Source organism: Aptenodytes patagonicus, chromosome 1 (assembly GCF_965638725.1).
Source record: "Aptenodytes patagonicus chromosome 1, bAptPat1.pri.cur, whole genome shotgun sequence".
Lineage (NCBI taxonomy): Eukaryota > Metazoa > Chordata > Aves > Sphenisciformes > Spheniscidae > Aptenodytes > Aptenodytes patagonicus.
In genome coordinates, this window is record NC_134949.1 from 204,053,119 (window position 1) to 204,070,206 (window position 17,088).

Here is a 17,088-nt window from a genome sequence, read left to right on the forward strand (position 1 = left end):
TTCTCTGGCTACTCGGGAAAAGTGGAAACACAGGGCTTGAGTTTTGCTGTCACAGGCTCTGTTCTGGTCTTTCACAAAATAAAACACGTATGGAAAACATGAGGTAAGTGCATAGGGAGAAGAAATGTATTTCTAGGATGGTCCTGGATGTCACAGGGTCAGCGAAGGCCAGCAGCAGCGCTGGCAGGGCAGACTTCTGGAGCATCCTTAGCCAGTGCTGCCCCTTCCTGGCATCCCTGCTCTGAGCGCTCAGTGCTGCTGGCAGGGGATCCGTGCTGGTCCGGGTCAGGCCGCGCACAGGGCAGGGTGCCCCTCCGCTCGCCCTCCCCAGGGAAGGCGGGGAGAGGAGCCCGGGCAGCCGGGGCACGGGCAGCGCTTTGGGGCGCTCCGAGCATCGTGCCCCGCAGCCGAAGACAGGCTGTGCGGCATCGGCCTGACCTGGCCCCCGGCCCAGGAGCCGGCGACGGGACCCGGCGCTGCCGGGGTCTTCTTGCGGAGCAGGAAAGGGGCTCTGCGGGGCGGGGACCCCCAGCGCTCAGCGTTTGTCCCGGGACTCGCAAGTCCGGTGCGCGCCCTCCCCGGAGGAGGCCGGCGGCGTGCGGGCGGCGAGCCCCGCTCTCCGCCCCGGCACCGCTGCGGCCCCGGCGGCTGGAAACTCCCCGGCGCCGGGCTCCGGCGGGAGGGCACGGCCGGGCTCCGCGGGGGCCGGGGGCGGCCGGGGCCGGGAGACCCGCGGGGAAGCAACCCCGTGCCCGCCGGCGGGCGGGCGGGGGACGCGTCCCGGGGAGGGCGTGCTCCCGGCGGAGGATGTGGGCCAGGGGGGCGGAGGGGTGCGCAGTGAGGGGTGGAGAAGTTATAAATCAGCGGGGCTGGGGCTGGCTGGTAATTGATGTCCGCGGGAGGTGAAGCTGGCAGGGCGGCTCGCTGCGGACACTCCCTTTCCGCGGGCCGGGGCGGGCGGGGAGGGCTCGGGGGCTGCTGGATGCGGATCCCGCGCCGCGCCGCGCCGTTATCTCCGCCACCGCGGGAGGAGCCTGGGACCGAGGAGAGCCCGTCGGAGCCCAGCCGGCGCCTGTGCCTCTGCCTCGCTGCCGTCGGCAAGGGAAGAGCCCTGCGCTCCCGCGGGCAGGACCATGCCCCGCCAGCTGCTCTCAGGGACCGTGCTGCTGGGAGCCGCCCTCCTGCTCGCAGGTAAGGGTCCGTCGGGACCCGCTGCCCCATCCAGCCCCCGCTCTGCGCCGGGGTCTCCGCGACGTGCCCCCAGCGATGTGCCTCCTCGGCGGCGCCTGCCGTCCCCCTGCCCGGCCCCGCCGCACCGCGCTTGTCGGCTGGTGCCACCTGCCTCCCCTCCGCCCCTCTCCCCTGGGCAGGGCCGAGGTGAGGGATCCCCGCTTTTCAGAGAGTCGCGAAACGCCGAATCCCGAGCGGTCGTTAGCCTCCGGATTCCCGGCGGTGTGTCCCGGGGGCGGCCCGGGGGCAGCGCCCCGGGGGTGCCGGCGATGCGGAGCCGCGGTGCCTCCCCTCCTCCGGGCAAGGCGGCGGTGCCGGCGGGGAGACGAGTCTTTCTCGGGCACGGGGGACAGCCGTTCGGGGAGATGTCCGAACCGGTACATCACGGAAAGAAAGCGTCTCGGCTGCAGGGCAGGCTTCTTTCCTCCCGGCTTTGTTTCCAAGCGTCAGCCTCTCCCGGTTCTGCCCGTGAAGCGGAAAAGGTGCCCGTTTCCCTCGCAAAAATCCAGGTCCTGCTGCCTCCCGCCCGGGCAGGACGGCGGAGCATCGGTCGGGGCTGCCTGCGGGGGGTGGCCGCGCGGGTACCCGGCGTGGGTCTCTCTGGAGAGTGGGATGGAGCTGCTCTCCGGCGCCTGCATCCCACAATGCTGCGTGTGCCGGGATGGATCACTGCAAAGATTTGCTTTTCTTAATCGAGTTTTATTTTACTTGGAGAGAGGAGCCGTCCGTGCTGGGCCGGAGCGCCGTGGTGGGGAGTGCGTTCCTGCCTTGCGTTGCTGGGCACCTGGGAGCAGGGGTGCGTGGGGGCTGGGCAAGGGCCGGTCCCGCGTGGGCTCATCGCACCGCGGGCCCGCCGACCTGTGGGGCTGCCCCGCGGGGCGGATCGGGGACCCCGCAGCCCTTCCGTGCTCGGGCTCCCCGCGTCCCGCACGGGGCTCCCAGGTGCGCCCGGGGCCGCGGCCGTGCGCGCTGCGCGGCCGCGGGCAGCGTCCGCGCAGCACCGCCGGGCCTGGCGGCCGGCCGGGAGCGGCAGCAAATCCCGGGTGGGGAAGGAAAAAACCGAGCTCTCCCCGGGGCGGGCACCGAGGCCAGCGGCCGAGCAGCGCGGCGTTTCTGCGGCTAGCGGTGCGGCCACGCTCCCCCGCGCAAGTGGCCAAGGGCTCGGTCTGCTCCGTACCGCTGAGTCCGGGGGAGCGGCCCCGGCGCGGCGCGGTGCCCGGCGTGCCCGCGGGAGCGGCCCCGGCGCGGCGCTCCCCGGGCGCTGCCCGTGCTGCCGGCCGGCGGCAGCCGCGTCCCGATGCTGCCCGGGAGGAGAGCTGGCGGGGCCGCTCCGACGAGACGTTTTCCTGCTCGGGAAGTGCTGATTCATCAACTTTGATATAGATATGTAGGTATTCTTTTTTTTTTCTTTCTTTTCCCCAGGAAAGTGCTAATTTCCCCACATTATTTGTCTCTGCCAAGGAGGTTCTTATGCCCAGGATGAAACAGGCACAGGCATGGGACACCCACCCTGGATACAGGAAATGTGGGTTCAAATCCTTGCCAGGCTTCCTTCACAGCTTGAGCTTGAACTTCGGCGTCCCACTCCCACATGGGCTCCTGCAGTGACCAGCTATGCTAGGGGACTGGCTTCCTCTTTCCTGTCGGAAAGGTTTTCCATTGTGCACATCATGGCAAACCCACTGCCCAGGGAGAGGGTGGACTCCCTGAGCCAGGGGCCGTAAGAGACCCTGGTTCACCTTCCTGTTCCAGGGACTGTCAGGGACATGCACGCCCAAGACCAATTCCAATGGGAAAAGCTTGGCTTGTTTAGGGGAAAACCTGGTGCTCTGGGTGCTGGGCACGTGCATCCCGGGGTTGGCTCAGGTGCGGTAGGCACCGGGAAGATGCTTCTCTGTAGTTTGGCTGAGTGCCTTTACAACCATTTTGCTGGAAATTCGTATCCCGCCCTTCAATGTACAAGAGATTGTGCTCCAAATCAGAATTTAGACTTTTTCAAACTCTTTGATTTTGTTCCATTTTCTTTTTTTTTTGAAAGAAAATCATCCTCGCACAGCTGCATTTGGACATCCCAGATAGGTTGATCGTGCTTCTTCTGGGTCAGTGGTAAAACTCCCCATACTTGCATTTGCACGGAGAGTTTCAAAGTTACTGGTGAAGTGGTGGGATGTTTTGTACTATGCATCTCTCTACGCTCTTCTTCCCATTTCACACTCCTTCACTGCCTATTTACTCAAAACTCTTACTCAGGCTGTCCAGCACTTCCTGTTTCAAGTGTTCGAGATGAAACTCGATTCACCACCGCCGTATGGTCCACTCTTGTAATTCTGTGGGTGTTTGCTGAGCTTCCATTTACTGACAGGTACTAGAGGACATTCACACAAATAGTCAGTGGTTCAGGAGTTACTAGAGAGAGCTTCATAAGGAAGCGACAGAAGGAGGTCTTTTAGCTTATATATGTCTATTTAATAATTTAAATTTCCCCAAAGCAACATGCAAGCTACAAGCTGTGAGAGTCCCCATTTGAAAAATGAGATTAAGAAAATTATGTTTCTTTGAGATGTGAGTGTTGGGCACTTCAGCTCTCTTGTATTTCTATGCACACACATATTTTGGCTATCGTGGGAAAGAACAATACTTTTGCCTGTGTTTTGCATAGTACTCGCATATGTTTCCTTTATAGCTTGTATATATTTATTCCACAAATTGTGTTGCATACATTTATGCTAAAGATTGTAAACATAATGGTCAACATGAAAATGTCGTTGCCATATTAAGTTCAGTCTCCCAATCCTAGACTTTGTATGACAATAATTTTAATCGATAGTGTTTGGGAATGTGAAGGACTGGGTTTAAACCCTGAAAAGATCAGATTCTGCGGCCTGGATTGTGGATTATGTGGACGCATTTCCAGAAACATGAGCTGATAACTTGGCTGTATTTCCAGCTTTCCACACAGAAGCAATACCTCACAATTAGCAGCTAGAAAGTAAATAGACTCTATTACAATCTTATCTGTGAACATACGAATCTCAGTTATTCCAGTTGGAACTAGATCATCAAAATCCCCAACGAATGATGGATTTTTCAATTTCATGGTCAGCTGGAAAAAATGAAGGAAGAAATTCCAGGTCAAATCTAATCAGCACTGAGGTTAATTTTTTGCAATAACTAACCTGTCTTCTCCGAAAGTGCTATTCAGATGGAAGTTCCTATGTTAAGGTTTCAATTTGATTTGAGTACTCAGCTGAAACAGCGGCGTAGACACACAGCTACAGCGGTCTATTTTGGGATTAGGGCTGGAGATCTTAATGGAGTCCAGAAAAACTGCGTTTCCCACTTCTGGATCTTCGTGGAAACTGGGCTCCCTTAAAAATTCCAGCCTACATTCACATAAGGCAGAAGAATTAGACCCTGCTGTATAACACAGGTTTTTAAAAAAATGTGTACATGGGGTTTAAGTATCAAACTTCCTGGCATTGGTAAAGAAAATCACTTACATCAGTTACTGATGTTTACCAGACAGGTGTTTTGCTCATATGCTCTACACAAAACTAGATTTCATTCTTTTATAGCTGGTGTAAATCTGGAGCAATTCCCTTGGGCTAGGCTAGCATCTTCTAGATGATGAATCAATCCACGGTTGATGCTGGAAGAAATCAGGACTTGGCCTGTACCCTAGTAAAGATCTTCATATCCAGAAGCACCCAGAAGGTTTTACATTTAAAACCCTAAAAAATTGCCATTGGGGAGATTTGAGGATTTTTTTGGTGGTGGTGGGTTTTTTTTACATGTGAACAGTAACAAACAAGCTGAGCCTATTTTTTGTCAGATGCTTCAAAGACTGAAACCAGTAGCCCTTCACACTGTGTGGGTGTATAGGACAAAAGGAAATTGTCCAGATTTTCAGGACAGTTGCTGAGTCCTTACACTTTAATGTGGTTTGGAAACTTCAAGCACAATGTTTATCAACTTGCTAGTTTTCATGTCCAACTGAGATTGGGAAAGGAAGAAGCTCAGCAGATGAGGGTTAAGGTGTGGCGTTTCAGAAGACTCTGTCCAGTGGGGCTGTGGTGGGGCTTTATCAGTAAAACTGTTCCTTTGAATCCCCCAAAATTAGGGGTTGGGACTTCCTGCTGCAGCCCCAGAGGGAATGGAAAGCGAGACTGTTGCAAGAGTAGCTTTGCCATGAAGCGTAGGATGCCCAACCACAGTCACCTCTGCTCTTGGAGGCAAGTCTCTCCTATTGGTGTGAGACCTTCAAGAAGCAAACTGCTCCCTCCACGGACATGCTTTATCTTTAGATCTCACTTTCCCCCCAGCAGCCTCTTTTTTTCCTCTATCCATATTTGTAAGAATGTGGGGAACGTTTCTGTGTATATTTGAGTATGAATTCCACCCATGGACAGCATCAGGCTCTTCTCTCTTTGCCCTTGTTCCTGCAACTGAGAAACAACCTTTCCTAAGCATTCCCAGTTGGAAATGGTCTGACTTCTTAATCCACCATGTGGGAACCGCTCATCCTAAAATTGGTCCAGTGATTGCCAGGAAGGTGCCCACACAGTTTTCTCCTATCAACATGCAGAAGTTCAGTTTCATTCCCCCATGGTTGGAGGTCAGCACTGCATAAATCCTGGTGGTTAAAAGAAAAAGATACACTGCAAGCAGCAGTTTGGAAAGTGAAAATACAGGCATTAGTGCTCTCTCCAAAGCCAAGCGTGGCACAATATCATGCCTTTGTGACAGGCAGAATGAATTCATGCTGGAACTAAGCAGAGCAGATTGAGAAACACAAGGGTGTGGGGAAAGCGATTTGAAACTATCCATTTCAGAAGTACTTTTGTCTGAAACATAAGTCTTGAGCCATTGAGATATATGGAGAAACTTGGACTGGGAGTGTGGATGACTCTTTCTTCTGTATTAAGTCATGTTTGGTATTTGGGGGTTTTTTTTGTGGCACGGTGGGTGGAAATGTGCCAGCCTAAAGATGAAGAGGAGGGTGATTTTGCTCATGACGCATCTGTATTATTCAAGACCATTATAGATCCTTGTAAAACAGTTAACTGATTTATTCATCATCTTTCCCAGACTTTTGTTTGGCCTGTGTTAATGGGTTCACGATGACCTGATTTTACTATCTCTGTTGTTTTTCCATCAAATCCCAGTTGATTTTCATTACCAAAATCAATTTGTCCATATCCACAATGTAAAGTCACCCCTGTAACATATTTAGGCAGAGCACAATCCAGCATGACGCGGTTGACACTGATTTCTGTTTGCATGACTTTTCTAGATGGTGGGGCTGTTCTTCCAACATTCACTGATACGTGGCACTAAGCACTCCTAAATTCAATCCCTTTTAAGTCATATTCGCTCTTTTGGAGCTACGGCCTTGAAACAAGGTTCTCTTTGCCGTTAGAGCAGCTGAAGGATGGGGAAGTGGTTAGAAGGAAGCTGTTTCTAGGACTTCAGTGGGCTGAAGATGCTGTGGCAATGAGGTGACATTATTTCCGCGCTGTGCCTGGAAGCGGGGGTGGAGCGGGCAGGGCACAGTGGCCCTTGCAGAGCCGGGGACCCCTGAGCAGATGTCTCTGCTCCTCGGAAGTTCCCTCGGGAAGCCTGTGCTCTGGGAACAGGACCCCCTGCTTAGTGTGTGGGGAGCGGCGAGGGATGAGTGTGAGGGCGTTTCATGAGAGGAATTTCACAATTTCACATAGTTTGCTTAAGTGTCCTTCCTGTGGGATTCTTCCCTGCCACGGAGCAAAGGAATTTGCCCCTTTTGTTCCCATTGTTGTTCCTCTGTGGAAAAACCTCTCATCAGGATCACCGTGGACTAATGTTAACAGAAGCGTGAGAGTTGCCATCCTGGATCAGACAAGGGCTCTTTTTAGCTCCATGTCATGTCTCTGGCGGTGTCCAACATCTGATCTTCAGGGGAGGTTCAAGGAACCTTGCAGGAAGCAGTTATCTGATAAAATTCTCCAGAGAGGAATTTTTTTTTGTAGTATGATCTAAAATCCACTATTATTTACTAAGAAACGGTGGGATTGAGGGTCAAGGAAAATAAAATTAGTGTCTGCCAAAATGTAGGTGTTGTCTATGTTTATGGCAAATGGATATGACATAGTGGGATTAAATTGCATTGTATTGTATAATACAGAGAATTTTATTCTGTTGTGCTGGTAGTGTTTGGGTGAAAACCTACCTTTCTTTGTTTCATGCAGTGCTATAATTAACGTTCATTGTAATCTATTTTATAAGTATTAATGATTATAATTTCCCAATGTAAGTTGAGCCATAAGCAAGCTTGCCAGAAGCTTTTCTGCATGTGCACCTACCATAGACTTTGTGTTTTAGATGTCATTTAACTGCAGAATGGGCTTAGCCTCTTGAGCCATTACAAGGGAGTCTGTGCAGACTCTTTTGGTTCTTCTCACCTCTCTAGTTTAAATTGTTGCGTTGCATTAGTTATTTTCCCTTGTTTTGAACCCAAAGCTTTTGCTTATAGTTCTGTTTTATAGGTCAAAGTAGGGTGGATGGAAAGTCAGTTCCCGGCTTTGCCTTTTTTTTTTTGTTGGAGCATTACAGGACAGTTCAGCCATAATGATGGATCATCGGAAATAATAACCGGCAGCCTCCAGCAAAGTGGAAATCCTGCAACTTTGCTTTATGTTTTCTTTTATATAGTTCCTAATTTATTTCTTTGTGCACAGCTTAATGAATAGTACAGCCCCAGATGAATTTGACAGGCCTGCATTGCTGGCTGAGCTGGCAGGTTACGGGCAGGTAGGCAGTTTGTCTGCTTCGACAACTATATGAAATAGTCTTCCAATTCAATCCTATTATATCACTTAATTTGTCCTGCCAGAGAAGCTGTAACAAATCTTAAGTACCAAGTTGGCAAAGAAATGTAATTTGGTCAAGAAAATGTACCCCCTTACTCTATATAGGAATTTTAAATTATTTTTGTGTCTGTTTTTAATGCACTTGTTTTGTCTTTATACCATATCAATACTTTCCTACTACACTAGTTAATGGGATAAACTTTTCTCAAAAAATATTGAACTGCTGATTATGTGCTCTGATCTGTCACGGTGGAATTAGAGCAGAGGCGCAGTGGTTGCTGATGCGTGTCAGTAAGTGATAGAGCAGATCTGATGGCTCACAGACGTAATATGGGTAGGGCTACTCCTGTGAGCAGCACAGGCTTAATTGTACGTGGAGGCGTGAAACCATACTCCTGGGTGAATGCCAGTGACTGATCACACGGCATCACTTTTGGATGGGCAGATGATGGAATCACAACTGCTTCTCATCTGCAATGGCCTGAGCAGGGTCTCCCCAGAGGTCCCAGGACAGGCATGTTGAGGTGGAGGGGTATGTGAGCCTACGCCGAATGTGGCTGTGACAGTATCGCTACAGCCTAGCTCTGCTCTAACCAGTCCTTGCCGAGAACAGCCTCAGCAGACCTGCTTTTTTAAGCTGGGCATTCGCTCTGTTGGAGTGAAGACCAGACTAAGGTGGACACAACTGTGATATTGCTCTTGCTTTTCTCAATGCACACCATACATTTGTGTGTTTTGCCCCTTTGGTGTGGCTTACCAAAGTGATGATCCCATGAGGGTTCATAATGGAGGCGTTATACTGTACATTTGGCTTCCCATTTTCAATTCCGTATGCTCAATGGGAAATAAAAAGTTTGCGATTATGGCTGGTTTTACTTCTTCTCTGTAATTGCTTTCTCCTCATATAGCTAGTGAAGTGAGCACCTTCGCCAGGCTAGATAGTGGCAAAGGTGCTCATTTCAGATGCTAAGTTTCTAGAGTTATTAAAATTGGATGGATAAATGAGGAAACTAAGATTTTTTTTTTCTCTCAGGTTCTCTGAATGTTAAATTTTGACATTTATTTTTAATTGGCATTACGTAAAGTGCCTGTGCTCACGCGCAAAAGTCACCTGGTGACTTTAGGGCAGACAGGACACAATCTTCTGATGAGCTGGTGAAGCAAGTGCCTTCAAGCAGCTGTTGCATGGGCACAGCGCACTGAACTGCGTGGCCTTGGCTGCCTAGGTATGATGGGAAATGGTAATAATTTCAATTGGTAGTAATTGGAGCCAGACTTATTTCAAATAACTAACTGTGATTTCAGCTTGTGAAATTCTACATCTAAACTTTTAAATGAACAAAACCCCCTACTCTTTAATAAAATGGCTTTACCACAGGCATCTGTAAGCACAGCCTGACTTAGCTAGTGTAAATACTGGCAAAATATTTGGCAATTATTGGGGAAATACATATTTGTTTACATTTACAGCTATTGATCATATTGGCATGATAGTATGTACTGCTCAGAGGTGTTAATGAAGTGCTATCAGAATTGTACTTGCTCTATTTTTAGCTACCGGGTGTTATGCTTTGCCTCTATAGCATCTAATCTTTTATCAGTGTGTATACACATCTAGGGACAGCAAATGCATACAGATAGTAAATAAACTCTTATCACTTGCTTTAAGATCCAGAACTGAGAGGGGAAGGACACACTTGCTCAAGTAATAGACATACACATCTTTTTGTGCCTGTGAAGACCTTTCTTGGGCGGTAGCGTATCCATTTGCCCTGCTGACTGATTTTTAATTCCAGGGCATGGAGTCAGGGTCAAGGCATTTTAGTCTACCCAGGACTCTTCTAATCTACTGTGGTAAACTTTATGCTGTTCAGACTCTATTATGATGCTGTATCATACAGCAGCCCAGCTTTATCATCCATTAACCTATCCATTTTCTTGGCTGACTCTTATGTCGTAATGGTACTTTAAATTCTTAAATTATAGTTGAGATTAATCAGATTTACACATTTGATCCAGAAATCACTGGGCACGTGTTGCCGAACATCAGACTGGGCAATCAGAATGTCCCTTCTGGACCTGGAAGGGACAAGTCAATGAATTGATTATTTTTATGCATCAATAAGTAAATAGCTTCCAACAATTTTCTTGATCTTAAAAGCAAACGAGAATACATTTCAGTCACAACAGAGGCATGTGTGAGTGATAGATCTGTTGAGGAGTGAGACAGCTTGAATCGTGTCTTCTGCCCTGAGTGCGTTTCTGTTTGCCGGCTGTGTACCGGCACACACAGTGCCTCTCTTTGCACAAGAGCAAACAGGAAACTGGGACAAATCTACCTTAGAGTCCAAGAACCTATGTTTGTTAACCCTTGCAAGTCCCCATGGCCCTTAGTTGCCCTGCTACTTCTGCTTCAATAGAAATAGCGGTTACATTTTGCTGCTTCAGATCATGAGCTTGCTCATCTGGACAATTGTCAATGTCAGCTTGGGACATAGGCATACCTCCTTGCTACCTCACAGATAAGCTGTCTTAGCTTCTCTTCTGCAGACTTCAGGTGGGATGTTTGGATTTGCTTCAGAGAAGTGGTATGAAATTAGGTGTATGAAGGACTGTGATGTTTCCTTTAGGATGGGGACCTAGATGGCATCTGAAAGACCTGGAGATACTGCTTTGAACCTCAGGGTGGCTCATGGTTTTGCACTGTAGGTCTTTCTTGGAGGCTGTTTCTAAGCACAGGCAATGGAGATGGTGCTTTTACCTCTGGGTGCAGGAACCAGACTGTGCTGCCTGCTTTGCCTGTGCCTGAGCACTAGAAACCCAGGCAACATAGATGAAATAGGGGCTATTGCTGCCGTGGAGGGAGAAGAGTAGCTTCTCCCAGTAGCAGTTCTTCCCAGCCACCAGCAGTCACAGAAGTAGAAAGCTTCATTATCCAGGGTGATCCCTTCTCCCTCTAGCCCTGTGGCAGGACCAGGCCAGACTTTTGCCCTTCAGGCAGGAAAAAAAATCAAATTTTTTTCCAATCGCCACTCAAATTTTGAGACAATTCTGCCTGGAAGTTTTCTTGTCTTATAAATGCAAGTATTGATGTTGATGAGAATCTTCATGTTGATTAAACTAGGTGGCCCTGTTGGTCAATATTTCTCCTTATGGTCAGATGTAAATCAAAACTTTAAATGGCTCTTCAGAGTTGACCACAAGTTCCTTTCTCTCTCTCTTTTTTTTTTAAATCGAGTGATTTGGTGCAATGATGTAATTGGAATTATTATGGATAGGTACAACAGACCAAAAAAAAAGTTATATTTACTCACAGAATGGCCTGAACTACCTTCAGAAGAGTTGGTAATACAATAGCTTGCCAAGAAGAGCTCTGAAATAAAGAACACTACCAATAACAAAGATTTCCTTACAAAATGGAGTAAAGCTGTATGCCCCATATGAGGTTAGCTGGTGGCCATGTTCTGGTTAAGGTGCTGCAGATCAGAGTCAGCTCATTTTCACTGGAGATGCACTGAAGGCCAACCCACTGGATACTACCATGCTCCTAAGAATTTTGGCCGGATTCTGCAATTGCTTATTAGTTGCACACATGTCAGTATTCCCATTCTCTTCAATGGGATGACTCATAAGGAAGTGCTCATAAGCAAGAGTAAAGTCCTGGGCTGCATTTGAACTGAATGACCTGTGTTTTAAGGAGCACAGAGAGGTGAAGACCCTATTAAGAAATCACGTGCGCTCTCTTTCCAGTTCAGGAGTGTCCTCCACAAAATACATTTTTGCTGAATGCGTTTGAATCAGGAGGAAACGATATTCGATGGTAAAAACCACGAAGGGTCAGTTATGTTTAACAAGCCGTAAAACACGTGCAAATCCAACAATGACTGAAACAATTACTTCATGATGGATAACTTTATTGCCCACAGATGGCACTTTAAACCCAGAAGGTCAGATTCTTTGTATACACTGAAGTTGCAAAGATAAACTGATCGTTCTTCTTAACCTCTCGTTGTGCAGGTGAAAAAAGATTAGTCAACATGTTGAGGATAACTGGAGTGGTTGGAAGACAGTCACTCAGCCTCAAATTGTGAAGAAGATGTTGAAAGTAAAAGCCCACCAAACCTGTTAACTTCAAAGAAATTTCTAATAACTTCTAATATTGTATGGGGTTTTTTTTAACTAAGCCATAAAGCTAGCTTTTGCGTTTATTTTCTTTAGTCAAAGGTAGCAGAAATTCACAGTGTATAAAAGGAAATTTAAAAGTAAAAGCTGGAAAAATCAGAATAGGGATAATAATCCAGACTGTGGTCCCAATTTTAAGTTCAGCATATCTATCCTTTTAAGAGAAATTGAGGTTTAGCTAAAATCAGTGGAACGTTGATCATGTGTGCATGGTTACTCAGATGTCTGTAGAACTGAACTGACACATCATATTGGAAAAATATATGTATGTTCATTTATTTTATCTTTTTTTTTTTTTTTTTAATTACTTGTAATCAGTGTCTAGTCCTGGGAGGAGCAGGGAGTTGGACTCGATTATCCTTATGGGTCCCTTCCAACTTGAGATATGATTCTATGATTCTATGAAATTTTTGTTTACTTCATTCAGGAAGAGCATTGCCTTTTTTGCAAGGCAGAAAATAATTGAAGAAAGTTCATTCTTCTCTTCCTTTGCAAATTACAGGTTATACCCTCTGCTTTCTTAAAAAAATTATTTCTCCTTCTCTTATTTTAGATAGAATGGCTAACTTTTGCAATCTAAATTAATGTTTGCTCATTAATTAAGCAACCTTGTTGACTGACTTTCACATGTATCTAATAAGCCTTCCAAAACAAATAGAATATGCCAAAAAAATCACCCCTTTCCCTATGGGAGGAGATTCCTCAGTTATCAGGATTAATTAGTTCTCTTGTTGTCAGATGAAAAGAAGTTGCACCCCCCAATGTAGGTCAGTGTGAGGGTAGGCTGCTGATGGTCGCTTAGTGACAGGCACAATGATAAGTGAACATGTCCTGTTGAGCCATGACCCTTCAGAAAAGACAGTGTCAAGTAAAATGCCCAGAGAAGGTACATAGAAGGCATAATCCGCTTCTAAATATTGACAGTAGGAATTTCCCTGCTATTCTCCTTCCTTTTTCTTTTCTGGTAAACATGTCAAACCCTATTGCGTTTGTACTCTGCAACAGTTTTGAAGCATTTAAAAACATAAGGAAGCTAATGACCCATTAATAGATAGGATGTCAAATAAAGCTATTTTTCTTCAAGACTTAGCATCTTGCTGGTAAAAGCATTCTCTTGCATACTTGCAAAAGCAACAATATTGGCTAGAGATAGAATCTTTTACTTCAGCTTTTTGTGAGTGAAAAACCAAATGAATGAATATATAACAAATCTGATATATCATGCCAAATACATTGATGTTAGGTCTTGAATATTAATATGATTAACTACTAGAGTTAAGTGTCTAAAATGTACTTGAAATCAGTGATGAATCTCTGACTTATATCAATGGGAGCAAAGTTAGACAAACGCCAAGCACTCCTTAAGATCGCACCCACAATATTTACAAATACTGCAGTGTCTTTTAGAGATACGTAATATGTGTAAAAGGGCAAAAGCTTGAATATGTATCCAGTATATCTGGGTTTCTTTTTTGCCTGCAGGATGGGGTGAAAAGATCTGTTGGGGGTTTTTTTTATTTGATTTTAATAACTCTGAGGCAGATCTTCTGACATACAGGCTTCCAGGCTGTCCTGTTTTGTACGCTTGATTTAAGATAGATCTTAAGATTTTCATGTGGACATCTTTGCTTATATCCCCGTAGAGTTACCAAGAGAAAAGTTTTAACATTTATAATGTTTTCTTCTCCTTCACCTTTGGCAGACTTTGAAAACAACAGTAGCCCACATTCCCAGGGTTGGTCTCCTGGTCCCAGCATGGGTCAAGCATGGGCAAGGCGCTGCATGGCTGGCTTTGCTCCTGGGCAGGGTGCCGGTGCCAGTGTTGGTGCTGAGCAAAGCCGAGCACTCAGCACCGCAGTCATGACCAAGCACTGCAGACTTGCTCTTCTGCCTTGCTCTCAGTGCCTGTCACTCACATGGATTTTCCACCTTTCCATTGGTTTTACACTGGAAGCAACCTATGTGTTGCTCTCTAGCAACTGGGTTGAGTGTTGCAACTCTAGCAGCTGGGCTTTGATCCCGATGGGTTCCTCTGGCAGACCATTACTGATGTTTTTTTCTTACCTATTGAACTGTTTGTAAACACCGTTGTGTGCTTTCAGCTTTTCTAGAGCCCAAAATAAGGAGCAGTTCAGGGAAGCTTGAGGCCAGGTTCATCGCTGAAGTAAGGAACAAGATTCATAAAGCTGGATATAAACGCTGCCTTCTTGGGAGACCATCTGAGCCTCCAATTCTAGGATGACAAGAGGAATACAAATGAAATGCAGGAACATGGTGGTTTCATGAAGCTGTCAGATTAGTTGGAGGACATTGACAAACCCTCTCAACCAAAGTGCCTGGGTTGCTCTTCACTGAAGCTGCCTGAACTCTTGTAATGTCTTATCTCAAATTCTCAGTGTTTAGCTTCAGGGACATTATTTCAGAACTGCAAATGAGTAGACTCATAGATCGTAAGCATCTATGGGAGACTATCCCATAAAAGCACAGTGCACTATTTGGCAGACCCAGCATTTCAGAGTTGAGATCCTTAAATGGTAGGTGAGAAGAATGTATGTTTGCAAGATATCACATAACAAATTGCTTCTTCAAAGATTTGCTGCATCTTTTTTCTCCCCTCTTAACATTTCTAGTTAGAAGTATGATTGTCTAGATAAATCGCGGAGGAAGTCTGTGTATTTGTACAGTATCACCATTCAAATTTCTGGTAATATTTGTGGTTCAGTTCAGAGGACCTCTTTATTCTGAAAACTTGTAATGCCCTTGCTTGTAGCCTGTTCAAGTGAGCTATAATTTAGTTTATGTCTATGTTTAAGTGTACCCTTTAAATCTGCTTTTGAGTAGGGATGGATGTTAGTATATACAGGAAAACTACTGGAGCCACAGCTTAAATAAGATATACAGGGCTAAAAAGAAAAATGCAGATCAATGTAACTAACTTAGATGCCAAAGATTAGTTAAAAGTTAGTTAACCCCTACACTGTACATTTCCTATATTGTTAAGGAAGAGAAACAGGTCTCTGAAGACCTCTAGCGAAACAGTTTTGAAGACCTAATCCGCTATTTGCTTCTTTTCATGGATTGTGCTAGGTAGTCCCAGAAGGTGATTTAGGTCTCTTGTCTCCACTGATGTTATAAGGAATTAGTAGGAAGTACTTACTGACAGCTGGAGCACAGCTGGCTCCTCAGAAAAGACTCACAAAAGCAGCAGATGAGGGCAGTGCCTCTTTACCTTTTGTACAAAATCCTTGTACTTTTCTCCATCTTTCTCCAAAAGTGGAGACTTGGTTTCTAGGCCTTGCTCAGACTGAAGGAGTTCAAGTCCACACCTCAGAACAAAGTTTTGCCGTTCAGCCTCTAATGTGAGGCTACATCTGCTGCTGGGTGAAAACTGCTGAATTTGGAGCAGCCATTGACTTTGGAGGGTTTATATAGCTGAAATGTAGTCGCCAATCTCAGCCGGAGTTGATGTCCAAAAATTCCTTCTATAGTCAATGAAAGAGGGAGGCCTTTTGAGAGGGTGATCCATAGCAGCCAAAGAAGATTCACGTATTTCTACTATGTTTGGTGCATACAGCTGTTCATATTCGGCTGTGGCAGGGACCTCTTGGAAGGGCTTCAAATAGCTAAACTGAAACTGTACTTGACTGCGTTCTAGTGGAAAATCCACATTACCCTTGTTTACGTGATGCTGTTTCTCTTGCATGTTGACAAAGAAATACTTTCTCTTTGGAGTAAAGTGACCTGGGGTACGCTCTGCTCCTCTCTCACAACACTGAAATCTTCACAAATTGCACTCGGGTCCAGAGTTGGTTTTCAACTTTAACTGTTTCCAAATATTTTCTTGTTATGTTCCTAGCTTCTGGAACACTTTGCTGTCAGTGCGAGGACAATGGGATGGATCAAGGACTGTTTCTTCTCTAAGGCATGCATTTCTGTCTGCTTGCCATGAAAGCTTTTGTGGCCATACCCTATTATGGGGCACAGATAAAACACTATGCCTTTCCAGCACTTGCTGGCTTGATGAGAGGGAAAGTCCAGTGTTCCTCTAGTCTTCTGACCACGGGGCTTTTTCATGGACTTCCTAAAAATTGCCTTGACATGACTTGTGAGAAGCCTGCCTGGATGTTTCCAAGTGTCCTAAGCCACCTCATGTTATACTGGCTTCACCCATACCAGAATGGTCTGGCCATGACTGGGGCCACGTTGGCATACTTGCTTTCTCAATAAGCAGCAGATCTGATCTGGAGGGTGCCTTGATCTTGTTCTCAAAATTTATTGTAGAACTGTCCAGTTACCTTTTGACACCACTTCATTGGTAGGAAGTCTGCAGTGAGGGACCGTAGGTAACAGTGCTGTGAACTTCAGTCAGGAAGGGAAGATCCTTAATCCCCTATCACTCCTTCCAGAGCAGTTCCAGCTTTGCAGCAAGTTGTTTGAGTGAGAGTTCGGTATCTTAGAGGTTGATACGTGGCTCTTGCCATGGAAGTGGCTGACTTTTGCCCTTCCCATTGAAGGGGCTGCCATGGTGGTGTTTCCTAAGGAAATGCAGCCAGCGGTGCTTGAGGGTGCGCTTCCTTGGTTAGATGCGTAGCTGCAAGGTCCTGAACTTTCTTCATAGTACGCTCAGCGAACAATCTGAGAGCAAAGTCATTGACTGAAACTTGCATAGCTTTCATTTCTACTTTCTTTCTTGACTAGTTCTTGTGGAAGATTATGTGAGTCCTGAGTCAGGACAGCAGGATTATGCTCAGAGCAAAAGAGTACGTGTGGTAAGGGGGACATCCCCTTTTCTTTGCTTTCCCCTTCCAGCACGACATCATAAATGTGAGTG

At 46.6% G+C, this 17,088-nt stretch overlaps 1 protein-coding gene across 3 annotated transcripts in view; it reads left to right on the plus strand.

Annotated features, from left to right (window-relative positions):
* The first annotated feature begins 984 nt into the window (after positions 1 to 984).
* FLT1 (fms related receptor tyrosine kinase 1) overlaps positions 985 to 17,088 on the plus strand; it is a 115,290-nt gene continuing 99,186 nt past the window's right edge. For all 3 annotated transcript variants that reach the window (XM_076364319.1, XM_076328021.1, XM_076328022.1), the window contains exon 1: positions 985 to 1,191. In XM_076364319.1, the coding sequence (XP_076220434.1) occupies positions 1,134 to 1,191 (58 nt within the window). In that variant the 5' untranslated portion in view covers positions 985 to 1,133. The remainder of the gene's footprint in view (positions 1,192 to 17,088) is intronic.